Source organism: Pyricularia pennisetigena, chromosome 2 (genome assembly GCF_004337985.1).
Source record: "Pyricularia pennisetigena strain Br36 chromosome 2, whole genome shotgun sequence".
In the NCBI taxonomy this organism is placed as follows: domain Eukaryota; kingdom Fungi; phylum Ascomycota; class Sordariomycetes; order Magnaporthales; family Pyriculariaceae; genus Pyricularia; species Pyricularia pennisetigena.
Window position 1 is genome coordinate 7382464 of NC_043741.1, and position 15728 is coordinate 7398191.

At 51.6% G+C, this 15728-nt stretch overlaps 8 protein-coding genes across 8 annotated transcripts; 5 read left to right on the top strand and 3 right to left on the bottom strand.

Annotated features, from left to right (window-relative positions):
• Positions 1 to 473: 473 nt before the first annotated feature.
• Positions 474 to 1432, top strand: PpBr36_02029 (uncharacterized protein; the record flags this gene model as incomplete). Its single annotated transcript, XM_029889212.1, has 3 exons — positions 474 to 702; positions 757 to 1000; positions 1165 to 1432. Coding segments are annotated over 3 exons (741 nt in total), but the record flags the coding sequence as incomplete, so codon positions are not given.
• Positions 1433 to 2387: 955 nt separating this feature from the next.
• PpBr36_02030 (uncharacterized protein) lies at positions 2388 to 4023 on the top strand (the record flags this gene model as incomplete). The annotated part of the gene is made up of 3 exons (XM_029889213.1): positions 2388 to 2471; positions 2535 to 3723; positions 3827 to 4023. The coding sequence occupies 3 exons, from the start codon at positions 2388 to 2390 to the stop codon at positions 4021 to 4023; spliced, it is 1470 nt and encodes a 489-aa protein (XP_029751992.1).
• A 509-nt stretch (positions 4024 to 4532) lies between these two features.
• On the bottom strand, positions 4533 to 5354 carry PpBr36_02031 (uncharacterized protein; the record flags this gene model as incomplete). Its single annotated transcript, XM_029889214.1, has 2 exons — positions 4533 to 4965; positions 5098 to 5354. 2 exons carry the CDS (start codon positions 5352 to 5354, stop codon positions 4533 to 4535), a joined length of 690 nt encoding a protein of 229 aa, XP_029751991.1.
• A 1330-nt stretch (positions 5355 to 6684) lies between these two features.
• Positions 6685 to 7878, bottom strand: PpBr36_02032 (uncharacterized protein; the record flags this gene model as incomplete). Its single annotated transcript, XM_029889215.1, has 1 exon — positions 6685 to 7878. The coding sequence occupies one exon, from the start codon at positions 7876 to 7878 to the stop codon at positions 6685 to 6687; it is 1194 nt and encodes a 397-aa protein (XP_029751994.1).
• A 1585-nt stretch (positions 7879 to 9463) lies between these two features.
• PpBr36_02033 (uncharacterized protein) lies at positions 9464 to 10342 on the top strand (the record flags this gene model as incomplete). Its single annotated transcript, XM_029889216.1, has 1 exon — positions 9464 to 10342. The coding sequence occupies one exon, from the start codon at positions 9464 to 9466 to the stop codon at positions 10340 to 10342; it is 879 nt and encodes a 292-aa protein (XP_029751993.1).
• Positions 10343 to 10833: 491 nt separating this feature from the next.
• Positions 10834 to 11331, bottom strand: PpBr36_02034 (uncharacterized protein; the record flags this gene model as incomplete). Its single annotated transcript, XM_029889217.1, has 2 exons — positions 10834 to 11059; positions 11159 to 11331. The coding sequence occupies 2 exons, from the start codon at positions 11329 to 11331 to the stop codon at positions 10834 to 10836; spliced, it is 399 nt and encodes a 132-aa protein (XP_029751996.1).
• A 587-nt stretch (positions 11332 to 11918) lies between these two features.
• Positions 11919 to 12416, top strand: PpBr36_02035 (uncharacterized protein; the record flags this gene model as incomplete). Its single annotated transcript, XM_029889218.1, has 2 exons — positions 11919 to 12003; positions 12205 to 12416. 2 exons carry the CDS (start codon positions 11919 to 11921, stop codon positions 12414 to 12416), a joined length of 297 nt encoding a protein of 98 aa, XP_029751995.1.
• Positions 12417 to 13785: 1369 nt separating this feature from the next.
• On the top strand, positions 13786 to 14268 carry PpBr36_02036 (uncharacterized protein; the record flags this gene model as incomplete). Its single annotated transcript, XM_029889219.1, has 1 exon — positions 13786 to 14268. The coding sequence occupies one exon, from the start codon at positions 13786 to 13788 to the stop codon at positions 14266 to 14268; it is 483 nt and encodes a 160-aa protein (XP_029751998.1).
• Between the last annotated feature and the right edge of the window lie 1460 nt (positions 14269 to 15728).

Sequence of the window (15728 nt, forward strand, 5' to 3'; positions counted from 1 at the left end):
GACGGTGAGTAAACCGGTTTAATCAATTTTAGAATCGCGCAGATAGAGAGGTAGATCTGCAAGGACTTTGCCACAACTCATTTCGCGAGGGGGATGCTGCCTACCCTACTCGAAGGAAAGCAGTTGATTGTCCGAGGAACCTCAGCTTGGAGAAGGGTCTGGCTTCTATCAAATTTATCCAGATCTGCCCTGTGCCAACGCGGCACGAGTCCCCAACACAAAAGCGTACGTAGTATAATATTTTAACATGAATGGGAGAATCAGGTGCCCCGGTGTGGTTCAGCTTGAGTTTAGCCTTTTATTATCTATTTCTTTTACGTCCGATTTCCTCGACGTCATGGATTGAGTTACACGCAGCAGCTACTTTCATCCAGGCTCTCATTATCTTTGTTCCCAAGCGGGCTTGGATTTGACATTCTTCCACAACATGTTCCGAACACAGAGATCGAGTCGATGCCGGGCGATGGTGCTAGGTGCACTTTGAGCTGGTTTCGTCTTGGCGCAAAGCATCCTTGACAAAGATTTCCTACGCCGAGCGGAGGTTCATGGGTAGTTTTGTTCGGACAGTAGATAAAAAGACGAGAATCCGACTGAACGCATTTAAAAAATTAGTTGGTGTCATGGGCAACCACCTCTACGTCGAAGAAGGGGAAGTATCTAGAAAGTCTAACAGTAAGCTAGAGGACTTGTTCGCGAAGCCAGGTAAGCGATTTTTTTCCCCCAGTTATCATAAATTGTAATTTGCAATTATGCTAGTTTCTCGTCTCGCCATTGTCAACAATACCTACTCTATTCCCCTCGACTCGGCATGGACAAACAAGAGCGTCTTCTTGACAGAAGCTAGCATGGATCATACCCTCTCACCCGTAAAGTTTTTCTTTCTCTTGACCGACGACCAAGGAAACCCCAAAATGATTACCTTTGGGGCGGCGACGGCCCCCAGATGCGTACGAGAGCCGGCTGTTGTTAGGGACTGGTATAGGGACTGGTATAGGGATGGGTATGTTATACTTTTTTTCTCAAAGTTTCAATGGGACGACACATCGCTAATTTAGTTTATCGCCAAGAAGTCACCTGGCTTTTGTCAAATGGGACAACGAGGACGCTAAACATTTCTGTTTCAGTGAGAGATACAGCCCCTGGTGCTGGGAAAAATGGCGACAGCGACGGCGACAAGAACAGCAGCAACGGCGGGATAAACGTGGATGGTGTAGCTGGTGGTGCCGTTGAGGGCGTTTTGTTGCTCGGGCTTGCGGCAGCGTTGGCTCAGTTCTGCTCGGCCGGCGGAAACAGCGACGCCACCAGCAGATTCCCCAGGAGCTGCCAAATGATAAACTGCGAGGTGGTGCCGAGAACGGTGAGGGCTCCTTTCAGTGAGAAGTCGCAATCGCCGCCAAAGTCATACGAGAGACATGGGATGAGCGCACGGTGATGCGTGTAATTAACGACTGTATGATCTTGATGGGAACAGGAGGCTTTTGAGGCGCATTCTGATAAACAGAAAGTTGTTCGTCTAGTTCATGCAGTCCCGTTTTACATTTATTCATTTTACATGAGCTAGCGAGAACTCGAATCTGGACCAACTAATATCGCTTGGCAACTCAATTTTATTGGAGCTGCGGCGGGGAGGGATTGCTTTTGTCAAATTGTTGTTGGGGAAGACGCCTGGTTCCGAACTGCATTTGGACCTGCCTGGAAGATCCCCAACCCGCAGGTTCCTCTCCGACGCTATCTTGGACGGTCCCTCCCGCTGATCATCATCAAAAAGTACTGCGCACAAGAAGCCTGCAATCACCAATCTGACCTCGCCATTGTGTTATCTACAGCCAGGGACGCCCAGCCAAACAAGTCCTGACCTTCCCTTTAGGGGTGATCGTGTCATGGATGATGGATTGGCGAGCCACTGTGCGTGGGTTTCGGCACTGTCGGATGATGCAATTACCCCGCATCCACAATCAATGGCCCCTACAAAGGAACCTGCAGTACAGCTACAACGTAGCACTGAAGAAGGATTGGGGAGCGAGAGAGGAGGGATGGTGTTCAAACCGAGGAAGCTTTACCTGAAATATCGTTACATCATGACCGACATTTTCGATCAACAAAATCGTACGAACAAGGCCAATTGGCCGTTACAGTAAATAATTTAGTTCTGACCGGCGAGAGAGAGAGGACTTGGTAAATTTCCCAGTACCGTCGACGGGTCCGACCAAAACTTTATTCCCCCTGAAAACCCGGTTTTTTTTTTTTTTTTTTTTTTTTTGTTCCAACGCTGTCATTTGTTCCAATACCTTGACGAAGAAAAGACCAAGCAGCCAGAAATTCTGCCACAATTTCTTCGCGAGATTCCGATCAAAACGAGCCTTCCAGGCTTCCAGGGACCAAGCAAGATGAAGAATCACGTTTCCATCCTTGCCGGACTCGGCACTCTCGTCACCGCAGTGCTATCCCAGGACCTGCCCCCGCTTACATCGGTGAGTATACTAATTACCACAGCGCTCTCGGACTTGAGCTCAACTAAGGCCACAAACAAACAGGATGGCCTCCGTGCCCTCATCACCGCCGATGCGCTCATGGCCAAGGCCAAAGTCCTAGAGGACCACGCCTACGCCACAGCCGCGCGGAACAGATTCGTCGGCACGCCCGGGCTGGAGGCGTCGCTGCAGTGGGTCTACGACACACTGACGGCCCTCGACTACTACGACGTCAGCAAGCAGGAGTTCACCGTCAACAGGGGCGGGTCCGCCTCGTTCTCGGTCGCCGGCAAGACGTACGCCGCGGCCACGTTCGACGGAACCCCCGCCGGCGAGGCAAAGGGCAAGGTCGTGCCCGTCGCCAACCTCGGCTGCAACGCCACCGATTTCCCGTCGCCCGTCTCGGGCGCCATCGCGTTGGTGGCGAGGGGGACCTGCAGCTTTGCCGACAAGGCCCGATTGGCCGGCGCGGCGGGCGCCAAGGCCGTGGTCATCTACAACAACGTCGCCGAGGGCGCGGCGGCGGGCGGGCTCGGCAGCGGCACGTTTCCCCCGACCATCGGCATCAGCCAGGCCGATGGGCGGGCCCTCGTCGCGGCGGGCGAGGCCCAAGAGGGCAGCGTGTCGGTCGTCATCAACACGGTCGGCACGTACAATATCATCGCGCAGACGCGCGGCGGCGACGCGGCCAACGTGCTGCAGCTCGGCGCGCACCTCGACAGCGTCGAGGCGTGTCCGGGCGTCAACGACGACGGGTCGGGCTCCATCGGGGTCCTCGAGACGGCCATCCAGCTGGCAAAGTTCCAGCCGCCCAAGAACACGGTCAGGTTCAGCTGGTGGTCCGCCGAGGAGGTCGGGCTGGTCGGGTCGACGCACTACGTCAAGTCGCTGGCGCAGGAAGACCTGAACAAGATACGCCTGTATCTCAACTTTGACATGATCGCCTCGGTCAACTGGCTGTACGCAATCTACGCCTCCAACGGCACGGGCTTCGAGGGCAAGCCACCGCCACCTGGCGTCGTCGAGGCCGAGAAGATGTTTCAGAACTACTTTGTCGACGTGGCGAAGCTGAACTACACAAGCTTTGATCTCCGCAAGGCCAGCGACCACGGGCCTTTTATCGACGCCAAGGTGCCAACAGGCGGGCTGTTTGCAGGGGGGTCGGAAGCCAAGACTGCGGAGCAGGTTGCTCTGTTTGGAGGGACTGTGGGTGCTCCCTCGGACCCGGAGAATCACAAGGCTGGCGACAATGGTGAGCTTTTTTTTTTTTTTTTTTTTTTCCTGCTGGTCCAATTCGAGCTTTGAACATTGGATTTCTCTTGAGCTCCAGGAATCTGACAATTGTTATATAACAGCAACAAATGTTCACCCCGAGCCGTTTGAGGCCATGACCAAGGCAATCGCCCACGCCGTCGCCCTCTATGGAAACAGTTTTGACAGCCTGCCCCCGAGGTCGGCAAGTCTTGACAAGCAAACTCGGGATCTGCAGTTTGGCGAAATGAAGCTTCCGGAGCTTCTCTGCGGGTGCCAGCAACCAGTATCTCTGGTATAAACCATATGAGGCCGAAGAACGATCGAGTCTGCCTACATTCCTTACCTATAATACCTATTGCAGTATCATAAAAGAATCAGAGACTGTATGAAAATCTCTCGGGAGTTTGTGCGTCCTTGATGTGGGGTTGAGTATCAAGCTGCTCATGTCTTGCAGACCTCTGTGACTGTGAGTAAACTCACTCTAGATTGATTAATCATGGGCGTGGGTATTGTTCCAGCAAAATTAGAGTAAAATCATATGTGGCGCCGAGTATCTGACAGAGTTAGATAGCTAAAAAAAAATAATCAATCAATCTTGTAAGGTATTTGCATGGCGTTATACATGGCGCAACGCCGTTCACAAAGGAGATGGCAAGGCCCGACCACACTGCTGCAACACTGAACCTACTCAGCATCAACAAGAGAGAAACCAGGCGTTAAATATGTACTGAAGCTTTCACAAACAAGACCGAGTTTTCGCCCAACTTTCACAGAACCCCAGCCATCCATCCAACAAGAGCGCAGCATTCAACTGACAGTGATGGTGCTAGTTCCGCTGGGCAGCTGGGTCCCATTGGCAAACGCTTCCGTGACCATGAACATGTTCTGCTCAAAGTTGCCAAGCCGGTAACCCATCCTCGCCCAAGCATCGAAGTGGTTACCGGTGGTTATGGCGCCCCCGACGGCGCCAACCTTCTTTTCGGACGCGCTACGCACGGAAAAGTACTGCGTAAAAGTGCGCGTCCCTTCGATCGACGGCTTGTTGACCCGCTGTGCCGTGTAAAAGGCGTAGTTGCCTCCGTCCGAGGTGAAGTTGCCTCGCAGGGTCCACGGCTCGCCCGGCGCGAGCACGTCCCACGACTCGACGATGTAGTACTCGATCAGCGGGTTGCGGGTCCAGCCGTACAGGCTGAGATAGCCGGGGCCCTTGGGGTTGTACTGTCCCTGGTACCTCACGGTCCTGTTGCGTTGGTTCGGTCAGAAAGCGCTCGAGATATTGAGATTGAATGTTTGGTTTAACGGGCGGGATACTTCAGCAAAAAAAANNAAAAAGAAAAAAAAAGAAAGAAAAAAAAAGAAAGAAAAAACTCACTTCCTCCCAGCTCCCCAGCCGGTTCCGGCCACCATGCCGCCGCCTTGCTGTCCGTTCCACGAGCAGGAGTACTTTCCACCTCCTTGCTGCTGGCAGTTAAACTGCCCTTGCCCCTCGGTCCACCACTGCCATGGGGTGTTTTGGCGGACTGACAGACTCCTTGTCGAGAGTTGTTCCTGGTCCCCCACGGTGGGTGCTGTGATGGCGCAGGGGAGGACGGCCAAGGCAATGCTGATGATGGATATCAGGGAGAACATGTTGTCTTTTGTTGACAAGTTGCGGATGCTTTTGTTGGACGGAGGATGGAAGATTACGGGGCGTTGTAAATGTTCGCCTGGCAACAAATGAGTGGCTTTTTGTCTGTGGTTGAAGCGTTACGCACTGGATCCTGACAGACCGAAAAGAAGTCGTGTATTTATAAATTATAAGTGCATGCGTGTCTCCTACGATGACGACTATTCACCTGGGTTGCAAGACTCAGCAAACCTACGGGTCGCTTGGAAAGCGCACCAATCAGAGCAACAGAGGAATATATTACGAAATGCCGAAATCTGGGGTACGCCGGCAATTGCTGAACGTCATCTATTTCGCCGCGTGGAGATTCCGGCTAAATGCGGCTATAGTGTCCCGTGATCTGGGGTTCATCATCATTTGCCCAGAGCCCAACAATTTCCTCATATAAACAGCTTCTATAGTGTCCGGCGTAATAAAACAAGGTTTGCAAAAAATGAATGTTTTCTTTTCTTTGTTTTTGCCTCTGTCTCAGGATAAGCTGGACACCCTCCTGGGCCTCCTGTTGAGACATATTTAGCGCATTCGCCCGCTATATAAACAAGTTGAAGCCCCTGGTCAACCCTCAACAAAGTCAACCGGGGCATATAGCACCGCTATCATATACGTCACCAAATTGCTGTCGCTGGCATTGATCGTAATAGAAGACCAGATTTAACCGGGGCTATGAAACCAGGTGAGGGGTGAATTCTCCCCCTAGTCTACTGTAGACGACGGAAGCTCCGTACCGCTCTCTCTCAAATAACCACGCACATACCATTTTGTGTAAAACTCAGATGTTTGCGCTTCAGGGCAATAGTTTGCCAGCTGTATCGCTTTTGCGGTGGCTTTCTCGTGCCGGGGGCCCTCGGACAATAGATGCACCACGTACCAAGAAATTGCATACGAGTGGCACTCTGATCTTTTGTTCTTCAAAGTTGAACATGCACGAATCGTGTTGGAGTTGCACAACTGTACTGTGCAGGCGGCAAACGAACTTCCATTAGGGAAAGCAGAAGTTTGGTTGGGTGGGGACAAAGGGCCCCAGAGAAACCCCGAATCCCTACTCGGGGCCAATGACCAACCCAAAGTCTGACAGGAATGCGTGGGAGGCAGTGGTCAAGTTTTTAAGTAAAACCCAACCGGGTGCGCCCGACCACCCGAATGAAACCCGCCATATTTTACATCCAATGAGTCAATGACGTGTACGAATATCCTCAATTTTGGGCAAAGAGTGTGGGAACACGGATCAGCAGGAGTCCAAGATGAATAGCAAGAACGTCTGCACGCAACACCTTCACCACTTGCGCCAAATCGTCAGCGCTGAACAACAACTTGGCCATGCAGGTCAAACCGAATCACAGCGCCTCCCCACCGCTGCACAGTCTTCAGCGGCTCATCGGCAGGTAGCGCGCGTGAAAAGGCACCCAGCTCCCGCACGTTCACAAACACATCCAGATCACTACTCAGCAGAGGCTCGACGTGCTCCGCAGCCTCGGCGATGGCCGTCCAGATGGCTCGCAGATCATTCAAAAAGACCCCACCCCCGATCAGCGTCAGCACCACCTTTTGCCGTCTCCCCGCCGCCGCAGCAAGCAGGGTACCGCGGTAGGCGGCCCGGAGCAGGATCGCGCAGACGGTCGGGAAGCTGGCCCCAAAGGCCCGCTCGCCGCCGTAAAACCCGCCCGCGACCGTCGACGTAAAGACCTGCGCGATGCGCGGCCGGCCCTCCACGGCGCCGTACCACTCCGCACCGAGCACGACCTCGGCCTCGGTCTGCACGCCGACCTTGATCTTGTCTTGGTTGCTACGCAGCGCGTCGACGATGGCGGCAGTGTCGCGTGCCCTGTACCCATTCAGGTATCCGTTGCGCCGGCCCCCGAGCGACGGGTCCACCGCCTCGTCCAGCAGATCCAACTGCCTGCCGTCGGCCGTCTGGACGAACGGCTGCCCGTCCGGGCCAGGCGCGCGGTAGTGCCGCAGCAGCGCGGCGGGGAAAGCGCCGACGGCGGCCCGCGGGCCCTGCGTGCAGTCGTGGACGTAGCGGCGCACCGGCACCAGCTGCTCCGCGGCCGGGGACTCCAGGCAGTTGAACTGCGACGCGACCTGGAAGAGCGCGCCGTCTCCGGCGGTGGCCTGCAGGCTGCCGATGTCGGTGGCGATGGACTCCCCGCCGAGCACCCACATCCGCAGACGGGGCGTCGGTGCACCTGGGGAAGGAGAGGTCGCTGCGCGGGCCTGCTCGGCGCGCTCGCGCAGGTCGGCAACGGTGACAGCCTCGAAACGCCCGGCCGACCACCGATCATCGCCTGTGGAGAGCCAGGTGTTGCCGTGTTCGTCTTGGGCCAGCAGCTCCGCGTTGGAGGCGACGGCTTCCTCGGCGCGAGCGATGACGCTGCTATTGTGGCAGTTTCTCGACCGCTCTGCCGCAAGGGCATGCGCGCGCAGTGATGCGCATAGATCCTGATCCTTGGCGCTATCTGGCCCGAGTTGGATGACAATATCGAGCATTTCTACACTAATCGCAGCCGTAGGGTTGATTTTGGTGGGGGCCAATGGCTTTTTTGTTGGCAGTTGTTGGTAGCAATGGCTGACGAATTGCGCATATTTTGGGGGCTGTACAGTGTGGGGCCCCTGAAAGCACCGGTGAGAGCCCTGGATGGATCCCCGCCGAGCGCCCCGCAAGCTGTTTGGCCCACCACTTAAATGATACCTGGGTGCGGTTATGGTTCGAGCTATAAGTCGACTATAGTATTTAATTGCTAAAATCGATAGAAAGGTTTACGTATATTAACAAACTATATACCCTTTGCCCATTTCAAGTAGCTTTTTTTTTCACGCTGGCCTATGAGGCAAGGGGATTTGAAGTGACGGTTCTAAACGTTCCATAACACACAGCCTACGAATGCGCCCAAGTAACATAAAGATTTGGTGGTGGGATGACAAAATGAGGACAGAAGCGTCCGTATACCTACTGTGAGCAGTTACCTGTCTAGTTGCTTTTCGAACTGACCTAAATGCTTTCAAAAGAACCGCAACAAAAAGAGTCAGGAAAGCACCCCTTAGCACAGTCACCTAATGACAGAATATCGCACGTCTTTGGAAAAGCTTGTCAGACGAGTGCGGCGATCCAACTTGACACAAAACAAGGAGTATGGGACCTCAATCTGAGTCGCCCGTTTGCAGACAGCAGTGCTAGCGCCTTGTCCATACATTTCCTCGGGGAAGAGTGTAACACTGGTTTTCTAGTGCAAAGGTCATAGTCGCACGGCGCCGGCTTTTCAATGTCGTGATGAAAAATCGGTTTCGCGTTATAGCCCCTTGCATATCCCCCTTTATCAGTCTTGCCCCGTCGTAACTAAGTAATTTACATGGTTTGGTCTCGCTTTAGCTTGATTACCCGAGTCCCTTGGTCTGCCGCTTTCTTCAATTTCAACAAAAGGAATCTTCAATTTCAAGCTTTTGCATCCGTAGCAATGGGCCAAATTGTAAGAACATATACTTGGCAGATAACTTCCAGTAAAGTATTTCAGTTGCAGCAGTAGAAAGCGGGCAGCTCCGACACCTGTTGTGATTATTTGAGAGACTTGTGGCCGGTACCTTCTTGCTAAAAGACACAGAAAATGATGCATAAATTAAAACTCAATACCTAAAAAAAGAGCTTCGGCGATTTATGCCATGGTTTCAGAGTTGTCGATCTTTCACCATTGAGATTAATCTCTTCACCTACAGCTCACCGAAGCGCCCCAAGCCAGATATACGAGCACGGAATGAAAACCATGAATATCAAGACCAAATGTGTATAAAAGGATTACGTTCTCACCGTCCAACTTCTTTTAACTCCTTTCTTTTCTCATCCCATCAGCAAAACACCAATCGTTTTTACAACTTTACCTTGGACTGGATTCCGTTTCCCTTCACTTTCATTAAGCTGGACTTTATCATATCTATAATCAGTTTGCTTTGACATTGAGCCTTTTCTTCTCCATACCATTATTACGTCAGGCATATCATTCAGTCTTATTTTAAATCAACCACGATAATTTAAATCAACCACAATAATTTAACTCAACCGCAATAACCCAAACGTGCAAAAATGCGCTTCTCCAAGATCCTCCAGCTTTACACCATCGCGGCCTGGAGCTCGCACACCTTCGCCCTGGAAACCACCGGAGAGCAGCAGACCGACGCTCCCGCCGTTTCGGATAATGGTGCCACTGTTGTGCAGAGAGCTCCCTCGGGTGGCAGCGTCGGCAGCGTGCATATCCAACCGCCCCAGCGCCGAGGTCTTTTCTCGTCCAAAACCAAACCCGGGAAAGCGGCGACCGGCGCCCGCACAAGCCCTTCCAAGCTCTCGGCTCTAAGCAATGCCATTAGCGGAAAGGCCGCCAGTGAAAAGGCCAAACCTGCCGACCAAAACAACGCGGCAAAAGCCGACCCGAAAACCGGGAAAAAGAAAGCGACCAGCGTCAGCACAAGCCCTTCCAAACCGCCGGCTGAAAAAAATACAGCTAGCGACAAAACCGCCAGCGAAAAAGCCAAAGCTGCCGATAACAAAAACGGAGCAAACGCAGACCCGAAAACCGGGAAAAAGAAAGCGACCAGCGTCAGCACAAGCCCTTCCAAGCCGCCGGCTGAAAAAAATGCAGCTAGCGACAAAACCGCCAGCGAAAAAGCCAAAGCTGCCGGTAAAAAAAACGGAGCAAACGCAGACCCGAAAAGCGGGAAGAAAAAGGCGACCAGCGTCCGCACACGCCCTTCCAAGCCCCCGGCTGAAAACAATGCCGCTAGCGAGAAAGCTGCCAAGAAAAACAGTCGTAAAGAGGCTAACAAAAAGCTGGCGAAGCTGCAGGAGGCTAACCCACAGAAACCGGCTCTCACGCGCTCTGGCGGCTTATTAGGCATCGGCCTAGATGTGCTGGATGTCGCTCTTGAGGAGTTTGAGGCCGACCTTGGAGTTGGAGGGAATTTTTAAGGCCTGGGTTGATTGACATTTGCTGACCAACATTTGTTTTCGAAACAATGATGAAATGGAGAATAGTCTTGGAAGTTTTGGAGCCCTTTGGTCGACTGGTCTCGGCCTTGCTTGGTAAACAAGCTATACAACCGTTGCACCTAGCTATTCTCTGGTCGCCTAATCTACGGTAACAGCATTTGGGATAAGGAGGCACTGGAATTGAATGTATTTTATTACCTCTTGGCTTGGTCTGAATAGCGGCCTAAATAATTTAATATAACAAGAGGCGTTGCAAGAGAAGTGTGCATTTGAAAGGATAGTATTGGAGACTTTATATAACTGAGTATCAAATTATCAATCCCCGTCCCTGGGAGACAGTCATCAGCACCAGGTGTGACGGTTCTGTTCAGAGCCAAACAAGACAACCAACAACAACAAGAACAACAACAATCTCACGAATTATTGTCGATTCCGGCTTGCCAACCCAAGCTCCAGGTCTGTTGAACCCCTCAGTCTACGCAGTAAACTTGCGTAAACGGCCTAGTGAGACCATTGCCGACGCAAATCTTCGGCTCGCTACGGTGACCCTTTGGCAGCGTAAAGGTGGCGATGGCGGGAACGCATCCGATATCTTCACCCATGGGCGGGACGTGAAAGGTTTCGACCTTCCACGACTCGAGGGGGACGCCGCAGCTCGACTCGATATTTTCGCGTTCAATCTCTGCCAGGCTTGGACTGAAGTTAGTCCAAGAGATGATTGTTAGTACGACGATTCTTGAACCCTCCTTTTGAAGAACTAGGAACAACAGGGGTGAGCCGGATCTTTTTCTTTACCTCAAAAGAGCAATCAAAAAACGACGGTCCGGTCCGACAAGACGGCATCTTTCGGACTCTTGATGACAAGGGGGAATAGTGGTGTGCTTCATGTTGAGAGGCTGGGAGGGAGCCGCGCTGGCCAGGTGCGCGCAGAGGCCCACGAGGGTGGTAAAGGCGGTGGCGACTCTCATTTCGTTTTTTTTTTCTTTGGGTAATGGTAATTAGGGTCGAGGGCCAGCAAAGCACAAGAAATCACAGGGACGTGAAGTAATAGCGGTTTACTTGATCTTTTTCCAAATACTGGTCAGAAAGGCAAGTGCTCCTGCGAGATTAATGCTTGTTGACGTTCGAGAGACTGTGCTGAAAACCCCAGATATCTGGGAAAATGGGGATTCGGCCTCTTCTTATACCTCCGAAATGCTCAAAAACCTAAACGCCACCATGATATGACTGTCGATAATGAGCAACATCACAGGTTGTGTGCATACGATGGCACGCAAGCTGCAGGGGGTGAAGAAATTTCATACCTTTTCGTAGCCCAGAGTTCGCCCGACATGTATCAAAAGGAGTCACAATCACATGTCAAGTTCAGTCAAAGTTCGTTGCCACAGAGTATCCTCGACACTCTTTCACTGATACCCTTTTTTCCTGGCTCATCAATGATTTCAGACACGGAAACAGATTTGCGTCAACTCACAAGTTCCTGGTTGATGTTCTACCAACCTGTTGCCCATTTCTCGCGAAGAATCAGAGCTCTGATTGTGAGAGCAGACGGCGGATGGCACAGGTGCCCAGCCTGCAGATATTTCCTGGTGATCCACGAGGACAACCAAAACTGGGCGGAAACGTCGACAAGCAACCTGGTGAGAAGGATCTGGGCAATGTAAAGCCCTGGGTTCTTCCGCATTGACTAAGCACTTCCAACAAATCATCAAAAGCGGACTGGGCGAGCTGAACGTGTTGGCATTCTCGTAAATCTTCAAGCTTTCACTGTCGACAGATGTATGGGAGGTCCCAAGTTTATCGTCTACCTCGAGCGAGTCACCAAAACCACAACGGCTTAGCGCTTGCTCGAGATCCTGACCGGCCACCAGCACAGCAAACTCTGGGACTCGGTGCGCCAAGACTTTTCGTGAAAGTCCGCCCGGCGGCGGCGTCTGCAACGCGCTTTGACCCAAGGTTCGCGATCATCGCGGCCATCAAGGACGGAACCACGCCGGCGGTTAGTCTCGTAGCCGTGGTGTTCCGCGTCTTGGAGAACCATGGCAACTTTTAGGTCTGAAGCGGAGTGGTTCCTATGGGCATCCCCGTCGTGTGTCCACGATGCTGATAGGGGCAAGGATCCCTGGCATTGGCGTAATCGCTTTTATTGCATGTCAAAGAAAAGCGCAAAAGAAAAAAGAACGAAAGAAAGAAACCAAAAAAAAAAACCGGTTAAAATAGAAGCTGCAAGGTTTTCGACGGTTGACGGTATTAGTTCTCAAAGATATTTCTGTCTAAAATGCCTTTTCTTCAAGAGATTGGCGGATGGTCGTGCCCGTTTCCTAGGGTATCCTAGATTCCAGTCGCAATTTTATCGCTGTAAAACGTAGACCGTTTCAAATGTTTGCAAATCGAGTACTGACTTTTAGCAGCGCATTTATTTGGCCCACAGAACCAACCTATAGTGGACCCGCCACTTGGGCGAACAGCCACACCTAGGTAGTGATGTGCCGATCACAGATATGTTTTCCCATCAACCTTAAACGGGCTGGGCTCATCCCGTCGTCGTAGACGGCTCGGTGTGAGGAGATGGTTGCTCACCTTCACGGTGTGGGCATTGTGAATGGGTGAGCCGGGTGTTTGTGCATTGGTTATTTGCTTTAACCCTCTTACCGCTCGACGGGGACAAAGGAGCAGAGTTGTGTTTGTAAACAATATCGACAAGATGGGATGAAAGCCGTGGTTTGCCAGTATATGATACTTTTACCGGCACATGCCAAGCGGAAAGGCGTGAGAAATTACTTACATGGACATGAACAGGGTAACAAAGTGTAAATTCCCATATGGAATAGCGCAAATATGCAGCAGGAGATTGCAAAGCTGCATTGCAATCTGCCCTCTCAGTCAGGCTTCGGATGATGATCCATTGATCTCCAAATACCGAGTCAAGAATGGCCGTTCAAACTTGATATGTGGAGGAAAGTCTATTAATATACGCCAAAGCTAGTTTAATGCTGGCGAAGCTGTCTCCATTGCCTTTTTCAATCTCGAGCCATGTCAAGGCAAGAAAGCTATGGGCAGAGTCTTATCACTGGACAATATAAGACTGTTGGATTCCTCGAGGAAGGATGTAGGGCCCCACTTCCTTTTTTTTTTCTCAGGCTCCCGAGTCTCTATCTCTTTTTGGCCCTTAGTCCTTTTTTTTTTTTTTTTCCTAATAATCCATCACAAGCCATGTACCCACTTTCTCTATATCTCATTCTGTGCTTTGCTCTGACTTTAACAATAAGGGCAACCCCAACCAAGCCAGGCTCAGGTTAGCTGTCCATAATCCACATCCGATGTGCGCTGTAAAACTGACAACGGGTTGTTAAGTTCGTGGATCCGACGACACGCGGGTCCGCTGTGCCGTCGTCGCGTTCGAACCTGACGGCCAAGTTTGGATGGTCGCTTCCAAGACTTCAGGTTGGGTATTGCCAAAGGGTGGGTTTGACTCGACCGAGGATGGGGACATGGTATCCTGTATCAGGCGCGAAGCCATGGAAGAAGCGGGGCTTGAACTCCATTCAATTCATCGCCTCAAGCTCGACGAAGGCACACTCCACTGGTTCACGGCCAAGGTGACCAGAAGCGGACCCCGTACCGACAAGACTCTAGATGAAGAGAAACGTGCACTTCCCGAAAAGGTCAAAGTTAAAAAGGCACTGGTCCGGCTATCCGACTACCCGAAAAAGAAAGCAACCATGCACAGAGCCTTGAATGCCGCGATTGTGTACTGGGAGTCGGTCCGGATAAAGGAATCACAGCTGAATGGGGGGTCTTTGACGAATGGGGGGTCTTTGACGAATGGGGGGTCTTTGACGAATGGGGGGTCTTTGACGAATGGAGGGCCTTTGACGAATTGGGATTGCGAATATGCTACATGAACACTGGATTGCCAACGAGGCCTGGCGGAAGTGGCAAAAAGGCAGGCGTCCTTGGGCAGTACTCGGTAAGCTTATCGGATTAATAGTCGGCCGTATCATCGACCAAATAATTAAATAATGCTCTTTTTCTGTCGAATTCAGAAAACATCACAGTGAGCCGCGTGGGGCTCTGTCTTATCTGCTGAAAGCTCCGCCGTTGTTGCAGACTCGTTCGCCATGGACAGGTGATGCCGTCTGGCCCGCCCCTCACGAGTCCATATGATCCGGACAATGCCGTTGCTGTCTTGACTTGGGCTCTGATCGATTGTGCCTGTCCAGACTGAGACAGCCATGCCCGCTTGGGCGACTACTACCACTGTTCCAACATACGTGTGGACGGGGTGGTGAGCAGTGTCAAATGGGATTGTATGCACGCACCAATTCGACCTCTTATGATCCTTTGGGCTTGGTATGACTTTGTATGCGTGGAGACAAAGGCATCAAGGCGCTCACACTTTCTTCATCAGCAGGTTTGATTTCTATGGGCTCAGGTGATAGGGCTGCACATAGAATCGCACATTCGACGGCCTCGACAAAGCTTCCCGAATCAGCCCAACCATGCTACAAAAACCCTTCCGGCGCTTGAGAACCCAGCATTTGAATTATTCCAAATGTGTGTCGGCCGAATCGTAGCCCGCAGCGGTGTCGTCGGCGATATATACCAATTATGAATCTCTGTGAATTTTCTGGGAGCGCGAGCCGTGGGCAAACTTTTCTCTGCATTTTCGCAGCTGGACACGGGACAGAGAAAGTGGTGGTGGAAAGGGAAAGCTTGCGATATTTTTGACCTAGTCGAGACCTGGACTTGACCAGCAGCCCGAAACACGAGAGGGTTTTGACAGTTTGTGTAGATCTTGCCTAGCCAGTCTCCCTAGCTAGTCATGTGGACATGCGCCGGCCGTATTTGGGGACTGCACATGGGACATGATTCTAAAAGAGCTTATTTTTCGTGTGTCTGGTTTGCTGTCATCACGGAGCATCTGGGTCTGGACTGTTCCATTCTCCCGGTAAACCTTGGAGTGCTGGCAGGAATTCTAGCTGGCCCCCAATCTTTTTGTGATTTCATTATATATACTCATCTGTTTCTTCTTTCTTGTTTAGTGGTGTAGTTGCCAATACCAATACCGGAATGAATATCATGACAGCGTAACCAAGCTTTAGCACTCAACTCTTCATACCTGCCAAAGACCATAGCATTGAAGAGCATCTGCGCCACGACTTGAACGAGCACTCTGCAGTGTCGATAGGCAAGAAGAAGAAAAAAAGCCCGAAATCCGATTACTCGACCAACGTTGCAGTTCCATTTGTGGCATATCCTAAATCAATAATATACCCCTCCTCCATCCTTGGGCATTACTCTTCCTCCGATAAAGTTTGATGAGCGGTTTCAAGATTCAACAACCGCTAAAAATGCACATTGC